The sequence below is a fragment of the Desmodus rotundus genome, chromosome 5 (assembly GCF_022682495.2).
Source record: "Desmodus rotundus isolate HL8 chromosome 5, HLdesRot8A.1, whole genome shotgun sequence".
Lineage (NCBI taxonomy): Eukaryota > Metazoa > Chordata > Mammalia > Chiroptera > Phyllostomidae > Desmodus > Desmodus rotundus.
Genome location: NC_071391.1, coordinates 29909536 through 29922078, shown reverse-complemented (window position 1 = coordinate 29922078; position 12543 = coordinate 29909536). Strand labels below are relative to the sequence as shown.

The 12543-nt window shown below is 38.1% G+C and overlaps 1 protein-coding gene across 4 annotated transcripts in view; it reads left to right on the top strand.

Moving 5' to 3' along the window:
- Positions 1-12543, top strand: part of ANO5 (anoctamin 5) — a 73158-nt gene that overhangs the window by 26262 nt on the left and 34353 nt on the right. For 2 of the 4 annotated variants that reach the window (XM_045194288.2, XM_045194287.2), the window contains exons 4-8: positions 1480-1521; positions 4064-4177; positions 7094-7162; positions 8265-8549; positions 11324-11437. In XM_045194288.2, coding sequence (XP_045050223.1) covers positions 1480-1521; positions 4064-4177; positions 7094-7162; positions 8265-8549; positions 11324-11437 — 624 coding nt within the window. The remainder of the gene's footprint in view (positions 1-1479; positions 1522-4063; positions 4178-7093; positions 7163-8264; positions 8550-11323; positions 11438-12543) is intronic. The other 2 variants (XM_053925233.1, XM_053925232.1) reach the window with 1 other exon arrangement.

The window sequence follows — 12543 nt, the reverse complement described above, 5'->3', positions numbered from 1 at the left end:
AAAATGCTTGCATTTTTGTGCCATAGGTTTGGTTTTCTTTGCAATATTATTGATTATTCCAGATATTTTTTTAGGTAATTGCCTTGGTGTTTTAAAAGTAAAGGCTATAGTTACTGATGATGAAAAACAACTTAGCATTTAAATAATTGAATGAGCCCTGGCTGGTGTGGCTCAGTGGATTGAGTGCCAGCCTGCGAACCAAAGTGCTGTGGGTTTGATTCCCAGTCAAGGCACGTGCCTGGGTTGCAGGCCAGGTCCCCAGTAAGGGGTGTGTGAGAGGCAACCACACGCTGGTGTTTCCCTCCCCCTGTCTAAAAATAAATAAATAAAATCTTTTTTTAAATAAATAAGTAATTGAATGACTTTCCTTTTTCCCCCTTCAGCATTGTGAGAGGCTATGAAATATTTTATACTAGTGGATAACCTTTCAATACCATATACAGTCCAAGTATAATTGTAGTGATTTTGCTTTCTTTGCGTGATATGTGGCACACTTAACAGAATAACTATTTTATTTTACTATTATTTCCATGTTTCCCTTCATCATTGTTTTATCTCTCTCCTTCCTTTAATTCAGTTCCATAAATATGTATTATTTAACGTTGCTGTATAAAGGACTTAGGGAAATTTACTTTGAAGTCTTCTTTTTTTCTTTATTCTTTACTCTTTTCTTTCTATTTTTGCTATTTTCTTCTTTCTATCTTCTTCCACCCTTCAAATTCAAATATTACATAAATGTACACATTCACCTGAGTGATAATACTGATTGATTGTGTGTCTGTTTGTTGGAATATTTTCTTTCTTTTTTTAATATTCTTTGACCCTGAACTTTTATATCTCTTAGCATGTAGGACATAAAAAGGCTGTACATTGTCACTTGAGAGTCTGTACTTTAGATCAAATTTGTATTAGTATTGTCAGTTTGGCAAATGAGTGACAAAATGTTAATACGCTATTAGACTTTTTATTTCTTTTAAAAAACTTTATTGAATTTAGTGGAGTGACATTGGTTAACAATATTATATAGGTTTCAAGTGTACAATTCTATAATACATCGTCTGTGTATTGTGTTGTGCATTCACCACCCCAAATCAGAATTCCTTCTGCCTCCCTCTCTACCCCTTTCTCTCTGGTAATCGCTGCACTGTTGTCTGTGTCTGTGAGGTTGTTTGTGTGTGTGTGTTTGTTTTGGCTTAATCCCTCTGCCTTTTCACCCAGCCCTCTCCGCTCTCCCTCTGCTCTCCAATCGTCTCTGACAGCTTCGGTCTGTTCTCTGTATCTATGAGTCTGTTCCAGTTTTGTTTGTTTATTTATTTTGTTCATTAGATTACACATGTAAGTGAAACCATGTGGTACTTGTCTTTCTCTGACTGGCTTATTGCACTTAGCACAAAATATTCTCCAGGCTCATCAATGCTTTTGGAAATCTTTCTTTAATCCTGGGCAGGATCTGTTAACTCTGTATTGATTGCTTCACAGCCTGCAAAGAGATACAATTTGTTCCTGAGGCGACGTCTTATGGTAAAAGCAATGCTGAATGATGCTGCTTATGCTCTGGATGGCTGCAGTGATAGATAGTCTGGGTCGTTTTTATCCCGATGAATAGTATTGATTTGGGGGGTTGGCTCTGTTCCTGTTTCCCAGCTATTGAGGTTTTAGAATAGTGATTTTTAATGGGGTTTTTTTTGACCTGATTAAAGCTGTGGAGCCTCCTCCTAAAAAAAGGGGTGTGTGTGTGTGTATTACACATACATATATACATACACACACATACACACCGATACAATTTGCTTACAGTTTCAGAGGTTTATGAACCCCCAACAGGAATCTAAGTTTATGAACTTGAGAGTAACTACATCATTCAAAGGAAAGGCACCCTAATATTTGGTTCATATGTAGGCATTTCTAATAGGAAATCAAATATAAACACACACACAGACTCCTACGCACAATGGAAAATACGATTTCAATGTCATGTCTTAGGCAGAAGTGAAGATGGTGGGTTTTAATAGTATTTGGGTATATGTAACAAAATTACTAGGTTTCTCTGCCCCAGTGGCTTCAACCAGTTGTTAACAGTCTTGACATGTACCTCGTGGTGATTTACAAGGCCACCAGTGTTTTCGTTTGTATTTTTAAAAGTTTTACACTTTTTAGTTAGGGCGCAACATAACAACAGAAGTCCGTTGGCTTTCAGGAGAAGGGAAGCATATACGTATACCCATTCTGACTGACCCCTCAGGAAAAGTATTGAAGTCACTATTGTAGCTACTTGGTTTATTCCTTAATAGTCAAATACACTGCGGGTGATTTTTGTTGGTTTCCACGTGCAGACCTTCTGTTACGAGAACTCTCTGTGGACCTAGATTTACCTTATCCAAACAATAAGAGCACTTGTAAGCATATGTTGCTTTTTAATAAAATACCATGCAACATATAGCTGTCACAGATTTAGAGCAAAGGATATTTGTCCCCCCCCCCATTACTTGCTTTGATTACATTTAGTCTAATTAGTGTTTTGTTTTGCTTTTCCTGTCCCAGTTGGCTTCCACACGTTGTGGTCAATTTCCTATGTTAATACCATGATGACTTACAAGAGAGCTCAAATAATTTGTTTTGTTTGCTTTTACGTCTTTTAGTGATTGTAATCAATGTATAAGATAACAGTTTGAGTTTTCTCCGGTTCCTTTACTTTCTTTTAGGAAAAGGGAGATGATTATGTAATCCTTTGAGGTACAGATAACTCAGGCATGGCATTTGATTTACTGTATTTTGATATTTAATCTTCAGGCTCCTGGAATATTTTTTGTTTCCTATTCTGTTTTTCCACCCACTTCCTTCTGTGCATTGGGAGCTACTTCTTTCTCAGACACATCAGCTTTGTCTTCATATAGATACAATACAGTTACTCTGTTCATAGATGACAGGTCATATATGAATTTCCGACTTATTTGTATGTGACTGATCCAAATTTATTCTTTTTTATGGGAGGACTGTCTGGCATGACTTGGGTGCAAAACAGCATAGAACACCATAAAAGAAACTCATAAACTGATAGGAATACCAGTTATGAAAATTTTAAAATTTAATTCTTCACTTGATGGTTAGATACAGCAACTGGAAAGTTGTCTGTACTATAACTTCGCATCACAGGGTTAGAGAGATCACTGACATCCACCGCATTATCTGTTTGCATCATTCTAAGTATTACGTGGGGGCTCTTCCAAGTATTAAGTGTTATATATTGTATATACACTGTGAAGAAGACCAAATTAGTCAAACATGAAATCCCTTCTTTCTGAGGCTCTCTAGTGTTTTACAGTTTTGAAAGGGAAGGCACTATTGAACTATAAAAAATGTGAAAGATAAACTTGAAGCTTTGGTTACTATACTGACAGAATTGATAAACACAAATTTAGACAAGGGTTGATTTTGGCTCACCTAAGAAATTGATGTTGAAAGGAGGTTTGCATGAGACTTCACTTGTACTGAAGCCAGCGGCCAGCTGCCTGCTTCCTAATTTTTAACTGCACCTTGATTTTATTTTTAACCCTTAAAAAGTTGAATTAGAAAGTGGCAATTTTATGAAATCATAGTATAAGCATTAATCATAAGTTTATTTTTGATACTGAGATTCATTAATTGGTCTACAATTAAGTACTTCTAAAGCAGTGTGTGACCATTATTTCTTTGTTGAACTAATTGGCATGTTGTTTAATGAAGATAACAGGTCTCTTTCCGAATGTGTATTTTGGGATCAATGTATATATATATTAATTTTATATTTGGTATAATTTTATCATTTTTGTTGTGTGCATGGTTTTAATATACTTAATTTCATCTTGAGTCCTTATTGTTTAATATATGTCTCCTTTATGGAGCTTCGTTGTCTAAAATAAGCATAAGTTTCTGTTGATGAAAACTCCGGTTATTTGTCTTCACCTGCCATTGTAGGACTGAAAAAAATGAGATGGTGATCAGGTTTTAGCTAATAAGGATATGATATTTTTGCCATTTGAAAATAAAAATATAATTTTAAGTTTGTCATTCATGTCTCCTACAGTTTCAAAAAGACAAACAAAGCAAAGACTCTATCTTCTTCAGAGATGGGATTAGGCAAATTGATTTTGTGCTTTCTTATGTTGATGACATAAAGAAAGAAGCAGAATTAAAGGCGGTAAGTACTTCTGTGAAAGAAATGGGATTAATAAAAAGAAACACAATCTGTAATTCGACAGGGAGGTTCCCAATGAATTTAATCGGAAAAGACAGAGCCCTCGGAAGCGTTACCAAAAGCTGAACTGATCAGGAAGACTACAAAATAGGCAGACTGCCAGTGGCCGTGTGAAGTCAGGTCTATTTCATGGACATTTTGGACACTAACTTCTTTTTGATCTCCCAAGTTTCTGATATGCTTTTGTATAGTTTACCTTAAATATTAAATGTGACCTATAAAATTGGAGTTATATGTCTAAATATAGATCTTTTGTATACAATTTCCATTTAAATTTTCATTGATCTATTGTCTATGAAGTAGCTTTAGGTTAATGCTCTGTTCCTTATTTTCATTATGCCATTTCCCTTTGTGAACTTATTTATTTATTTTTTACTTGTTTACTGTATCACACGCCATCATTTAAGTTCATAACACCAAGGACTTTGCCTTGTTCGTTGCCGTATACCAAAACGCATAGAGCAGAGGTCGGAGGTATTTCAAATAATGAATTGATACAGTTTCTTATGTGTGAGTATATACACACATTTACTAACATACGCACATAAGAAATAAATGTTCTATAAAATGAAAACAAAAAGTTACAGATATTATCCCCGTAAGACCTCGTGCATACCGATTTCTGTCCCTTTCTTTCACCCTTTCCCTGGAAACCCTTCTACTACACCTCTAAATATATGCGCTGTCGTCATTTTCATCTCTTCTCTCAATGTCCCCTTCACACCTGCTTCTTCATTGAGGTTGCTTGCCTCCCCAACAGGTCTCACAAGTGGTGATTGTGTTTTCCTTGCAGAGCCTTTTTCCAGAGATGGGTAAATGCCTACCTGCTGGTAGGATATTGTTGATCACAGTCCATTCTCCCCAGGATTCCCGAGCTTTAAATTGTATCCGAGTTGTCACTGCCACGCACTGTCACCGTCATTAATCTGTCCCTTGGTCTTCCCTTTATTTCTCAACAATTTCAGCCCCTGGTTCACTATCACACTCTCCACCAATGTTTCTTTTTTTTAATTATTGATAATCTTGATGCATATATAGATGATTATTTTGGCGTCCTAACCTCTCTGTTCCTTGAACTCCCTTTTCTAATTACCTTAGTCTCTAACTCAGCCATTCACTCCCCTAGAATACAGCACTAGTGATAACTGCAACTCTTCATAATCTCATTCCAGACATTCATTGGTCTGACCCACCCCTCAGATCTTTCGGACCAATACCATTCTGTTTTCCAACTACGTCAGATAAGATCCATCTTAACCATCTTAACCATCCATCTCCTTTCTTAACTATCTTTTTACTGCTGCTCCATATTCACCTCTTTCCTCTGCTTATCCAGTGTAAGTCATACGTCAAAAAATCTACTTACGTCATTATTTAGGCTATCAAATTCCTTGCCCCTCCCTTAATTATATTTCCTTGGCAAATCAACAACTTTAGTTAAACCAACTCTGCACCTACTGTGTGCCAGAAGCATGCAGAAGGAAAGACATGCAGTTCACTTACTGATTTCACCTTATGTTTGTACCCATGGACCTCACCTAGGCCCTTAGCACTTTCTGGCAATCCTGCTTTCCTTCCTTATATTACTCTGCTCCCACTTTTTGGATGACTGTTTTATTACTTTTTCTCTCTCCTCGCGCCTCCAATACCTCCTCCCCGTTTTCAACCTTAGCTGACCATACTTTTGCATTTCACTGGGAAGACTGAAGGGGAAGAGAAATTCTAAATTTCCATCACCACATCCATCCACTTGCCAGCATCTTCGCCTGCATAATCTACCATTCTGCCCATTACCATAGAAAAACGATTCTTCTGCCTAAAGCCAACACCTCTGCTTGTGCCCTGGTTGCCTGTTCTTCTTGCCTACACCAAAACTCCCCCCAGGCTTGGTCATGCATTGGAAGGACTCACAGGGCACTGCATATAGTCACACTCAATCAGCAGAAGGGAAGGACGCATGGGGCAAAGTCCAGAGGAAACCAGAGCAGGCGCACGAGACTTTTCTTTCAGCGAAGTGGTACAGAGCGCACCTAATTCCTCTGGTAACGTGAAGTGTCGTCTACTAGGGAAGATCATTAGACTCAGTGCCCTACGGTTTTATTGAGGGCTGATCGCTCACCTTCTCGCCTTCTGCCTGGCACATACCAACATGTCATAGTCCCAGAAGGAAAGCAGATGTTTAGCATGAACTATATTGTCTGTACAAACAGTTACGGTGAAGTGAGCACCTTCTGTCGGTTTTGGGAGTTGCGGGAACCCTTGGAAAACCAAGTCCCCAGATACCAGCGCGCCCTGCAGGCAGGCCTTTCTAAGGATAGCAGTTTCCCTGCTGGGGAGCCACATGTTTTTCCCGCAATCAGCGCATAGTTTTGAAGTCCACGAGTAATGATTATTTGCATTTAATTTAATTTTACTAAGTGAAGCTATTCTATTCTTCAAGATCAATAAGGCATGATAATATGTTGGCTTAAAATTGCATTAGGTAACGCAGTTGTTTGAAGGATACTGATAACTTTGTAACACCATGTCTTCCCACATAGGAGCATGATCTGGTTGCCCGTGTATGCAGGTTTTTTAAATGTTATGCAGTAAAGTTTTGTACATTTTTTCAGATAGAGATCCCGTACATTTCCTGGAGATTATTCCTAAATATACTGGAGTTTTCTAGTTATACTGTGAAGTTACAGTCCAGGTGAAAAGCAGCACGTGGCACTAAGATGGGGTAATACATGGAGTACTTTTATGGGAGACCATGGTGGGGACCGGACTGCCGGAGGCCCAGTCTCTGTGTAAGAAGTCTGTTTGTTACTGTGTAAATAAAAGTGTTCTACATAATTCTGTTGGTTTGTGTTTCCATAGGAGAGGAGAAAAGAGTTTGAACAAAATCTCAGAAAAACAGGTCTTGAGTTGGAAATTGAAGACAAAACGGTAAAAATAGTTGATAATTTATACCAGAGTCTCGGCATTTTAAGTGGTGTTTTCTTCTACTCTGGCCTTTGACTAGATACGCTTTGTGCTTGGGAGTAATTCAGTAGGGTTTTTTTTAAAAAAAAATTTATTTTTATTTTTTATTTTTGGTTCCAAATGTACGTACTGGGAATGGTAAATGTCTGTCGTGGTTCAGGTAAACTGTTCTTCGCGCTATGAGGTGATGAGTAGGACGCTTTAAAAATACACATAAATAATTCCATTGAGGATACAGGGAAAGTGCGAGTGTGCTTTCTGTTACACGGCCGTCTCATCTGGAAGGCTGCCCTAATCTGTACCCAGTGCAGCTCACCTGGCTGTCTCGTAGCACAACCGACTTTTGAGCCAAGGACCTTTACCTGCTCCTGAATAAGACAGTTCTTTTTTTTTTTTTTTAACCCCCTACCATTTACTAGTTTTCTAGAATTTCCTTCAAAATTGTTTTTAAAGACATATTTGAGATTCTGCTCTGTCCATGAAACTCTAATATTCTCTAGTTTTAAATGAACAGTCCTTACTCCTTATTTATCCCTCTTTTTTACTGAACTAATACAGGTGTATTATACCACACAATCTGTAATGAGATTCTGTTTAATGAACTGTTATCATCGAAAGTTCTTCCTCTAGGTGTAGGCTGTACATAGGAGCTAGGTACAAAGAGTGAGTGCATCTTACGCTTTGTAAGTACCCTGCGTACACCCTAAGCGCTGAGCTCACGGCTGGCTGCTACATATGTAAGAGATCGCCCAGAACACATATGTACCTTTGGATTTTAGGCTGGTATACACTGACCTTGAAATATATTTTTTAAAGTATTCTCTCTTTGCTTCTCTCTCTCTTTCTCACACACACAACATATACATACATGTATATGTAATTACGTATACAGGATATAACTGTTGTGAGCAATTGCTCTTCTAAATGTTTTGCTAAAAAATTTTAATAAATTGAATATGCTGTGATATCTTTATTTGTTCATGCTTTTATACAATTTTGTTTCTTTTCCTTAGATCAATAGCAAAGAGCAGTAAGCTTTCTTTTATTTTGCCTCCTTGTTATGCAGAACTCCGAAGATGGAAGAACTTTCTTTGTCAAGATCCATGCCCCTTGGGAGGTATTAGTCACTTACGCGGAAGTGTTGGGAATCAAAATGCCCATAAAGGAGAGTGATATTCCCCGACCTGAGAAAATCCCCTTTAGCTTTTTGCTTGGGCCTCTGAGGCTCGCAAGGAATGTGAAGCATCCTCATCCTGAGTATTTCACTGCCCAGTTCAGCAGACATCGCCAGGAACTCTTCCTCATCGATGACCAGTCGAGCTTCTTCCCGTCCTCAGCAAGAAACAGAATTGTAGGTAGAGAAAACCTGTGTGCATTTCCCTTCGAATAAGGGATGTTTGCCCATGTTTTCTTTAATATATGTGCAAACCTATGTCTGCAAGGGGTTTCTGTGTAAATTTGGTAATTTATTTAGTGATACTGGGCGGGTTTGAAAGCCTGCTTGGACCACCTAAACGTGTTAACCGCCCTAGTTGTTTAAAAATGAATAATTGGTGTTGTGGACAGAGGAAAGAAAGAAGCATCATGTGATGCTGGGGAAAGAACTTAATTCAGAGACAGAACTTTGCTTTTGTAAGCTCTCTGGAAAATGGTTTTATGACCTTAAGGTTGGTTTTGTGAATTCAGTGTATAGTAGGAGGCATGTTGGTCATTCCAAATGGAAATGGAATGTTTTAATTTCTGTAGTATAGGTAGTATCTGAGAAGCCTCAGAGCTTTTTGTTTTCATTTAAAACCATTTTCAGTCTTTTGAATAATATTGCCTCTCCATTCGTAGTCCTAAATCTTTTAAGTTCACCATTAAAAACCTCTCCCCTGAAGAATCACGGTGGTTCCTGTGCCATGGTTGCTTCGTGTTCAGATAGGAGTGATGTCTGCCTCCTAGGCTACCCTGAGAGGTCACTGAGTTTAGATAGGAAAGGCTTTGCACAGCTTCTGGGACATACTAAGTAAATGCTCAATAGGTGCTAGATATGATTATTATTGATGTGCTTATCTCTCACGTGGATGTTTCTCTCCCTTAGTTTTTCCCTTCCTTCCCCTCTTTCTAAAATCAGTGGGCAGGTACTCGGGTGAAGGTTAACAAAAACTAATGATGTTGAACTTTATCTGAATTCTCTAGTTCTAGAAAACAGGGACATTTAAAGAAATCACCCACCCTTCTCATTCTGGGAAACTGCTTGCTGTAGAGAACCACCTGTCCGCGTGTGACTTAAAGAAGATCCGTAGCTAACTCCCCACTCCCAGTCTGACTTGCAGAACCATTTGCCACAGTGTGCAACCTAAATTCACCTGGTAATCGAAGGGTTCGTCTGAGTTAGTTGTCTTTATCCAAAAACTAAGCTTCTCATATCTCCATGTCAAGCAGGTAGTTACAATTGGGAGCCAGGAGCCCCGGCTACACTCCCATAGATACAGGAAGACAGGGATGCTTTCTTTCTTGATGTGTGCATTTAAAAGAGACAGTTCCTAGAAAGTTAAAGAAAAGCACTCCTGGGTTATAAAACTGGCAGGAGGCTTAATTAGCTTTTAAAAAGACTTACATACATCAGAAGGCTAGAGAAAGAATTTATAATTACAAGTACTCTGTTGGAAATGCTCTAAGAAAGGGGAGTTGGAGGACGTCTTAATTCCTTTTGGCACCAGGGAAATTCCAGGTCTTCTACACCTGTAGTTACCCTTATGATACCTCCCTTTGTTATTTGTAGTGATAAGGGTCCGTCAGACTCAGGCCCTCTACATTTCCATTCTGTTTCATGAAAGTTTAGCTGAGTTATTTATCCCCATTGACCAAATTTTAATGAAACTTCTTTCTTCCCCTCGGGACACTAAACTTGGACTCCCCCTCAACCTGAGCCAACACCGGCATCTAGAACAGCCCTTCCTTAGCACAGTGAAAGACACTTCCTGAAGCTGGCTTGCTTCTCCCTGGGAAAGAAAAGCCCTTCTCTGCCTAACTTGGCAAATGCTCACAGATTGCCCCGTTGCAGTGGTCCACCTCATCCTCTTATAATAATCTTTTCAAATAAAATCTTTCCTAATTCTGGGTTTGTTTTTATTTGACAATACCATGCTAAATGTATTATCATAGTTTTATAATAAGTTTTAATATCTGGTAGAGTAAAATTTTTCATTTTGTTAACACCCCAAGACAGAGTTCTTCTTTTGGTGAATCTTTCCTAAGGATATAATTCATAGTATGTGCAATACTTAACATTTATCACGTTATTTATAAAAATTAAAGCTACCTTACATAAATTAAGATTCACCAAGATGGAATCTTGCGCTCACTTTTAATGTGAATTAACCAATTAGAAAAAGGTAATTCAAGGACAATAGTCATTCCTATCACAGTTTCTTTAATGCTGAAATATAAAAGCAGGGGGCGGGGTGGGGAGAAGGAAATGCATCTGAAATAGTACTAAAAGGACCAAATTCAACAATCAGAAAAGCAGAAATTCTGGAAAGTTGCTGGAACACAAAAAACAGGTAAGATTGAATTGACCAAAACATAAGAGCTGAGGACACCAAAGCCCAAATTATATGGAGGAAAAAACTCATATAAAGACGTAAGTGATTGCAAAACAGTTACAGAGGCATGATAAGCTTGAGTTAGTAAATGTAGATAGCAAGAAAATGCCCTGTATCAATATCAGAGTAATTAATAGAATTATTCAGACAGCTTGCCCAAGTATCAAGTCTGCTCCCCATTCCCCTAATTGAATTGTTAGCTGTAGTGATATTTGACTCCAGCTTGAAGCCCTAATTGTGATAGGAATTTGGGCACAAGAGACTCCCAGAGAAACCTGGCAGAGAAACAAAACAAGCTGTGATTCGTTCTCCATTCCCCTCCAGGGAATAATGGGCTCTCCTACCCAGGAGCTGAAATACCTGCAAACCCCAGGTAGCCCCCCCTGTACATCTTCCCCCAAACAGCAAAGGGAAGGTTTCTTCTGTAATCAGAGTCCCTACCTACATTCAAAGCAGACATTGTTAAATTGTGATTGAAAAAAATGTAGAAAACATAAATTTATGAAATGCCTGTCTCTTTATTCTTACATTGTAGGTTTATTATATTCTCTCACGATGTCCTTTTGGCATGGAAGATGGGAAGAAAAGGTTTGGGATTGAAAGACTCCTAACTTCTCACACTTACTCATCTGCCTATCCACTCCATGATGTAAGTATTAGCTTGGTTTCCCTTTTTTGACAGGTTGCTTGATTCTTTCACATATTGAGAAGATCCCCAAAGGCCCCCTCGTTGCAATCTGAGAGCTTTATGAGTGATACTGAAACACAAAGTTAATACCTCTTTACACTGAGGTTTTAATGGAAATTCATTTTGGGAAAATTATTACATTTGCACGTGATTTTTCTTTAAGACCCATATTGAAAATAGCAGTTTTAGTAAACATTTTAGGACATAATATTTGGAATTTCTACCTGAATTCATCAGATATTTTCTCATTTACAAAGTTTTAAAGCTGTAAAGGACTTAAGTTATATACAGGAATTAAATGCATTCATGTATTCATTCATCAAAAGCATACTTTATTTTAATTATATGTAAAGCGTTCTGTTAGGTATTATTGGAACACATCCATGATTACTCACAGAATAGGAATTTCTGGGAGATAAAGTATGTGTACAGCTTCAAAACAAGCCAAAGACTTCAGTCCACAGGAAGATTCAGACCAATAACTACAATACAGAAGAATGATTCTCTGAGGCTGTCAGATCATTGCACAAAACCATTGAGCTTTATCTGTTTAACAAAGAAGGGGCATTTTATACGATGCACCCATTCAATCAAACCTGAAAGCCTGGTGGCCTAGTTTCTGGGAGTTTCTGAGGGGAACTTTTTCTTTTGGGTATTACATGTCTAAATATCACCACCGTTGGCAGTAGACGTCATATGGCTAGACACGTATGGACTATTTTGAGATCAATCATCGCTTTGGACTTTTGTTTCTTTTATTCTTGTTTTATTTTTCCATACTTGTAGTAAACTTTCTGATGACATGCTCTTTATTTTGAGAAACACATTCCTTAGGAATATAGAAAAACCAAGTATGTCCATTAAAACAGGTGGCCTGTAAATCATTGCTCATTTCTTTTGAAGGTAATGTTGCTGTAGTAGTTTCCAAAAGCCCGGAGCCAAACTCTCTTTTCCAGGACGTAAACTTTTGTGCGGCTTCCCTCTGTTAGTGTTTATTCAGCAGGATGCTAATTGACTGTAGTGCGTTCCACACTGGTTAGTTGATTATCTTTGACATGTTCCCTCTG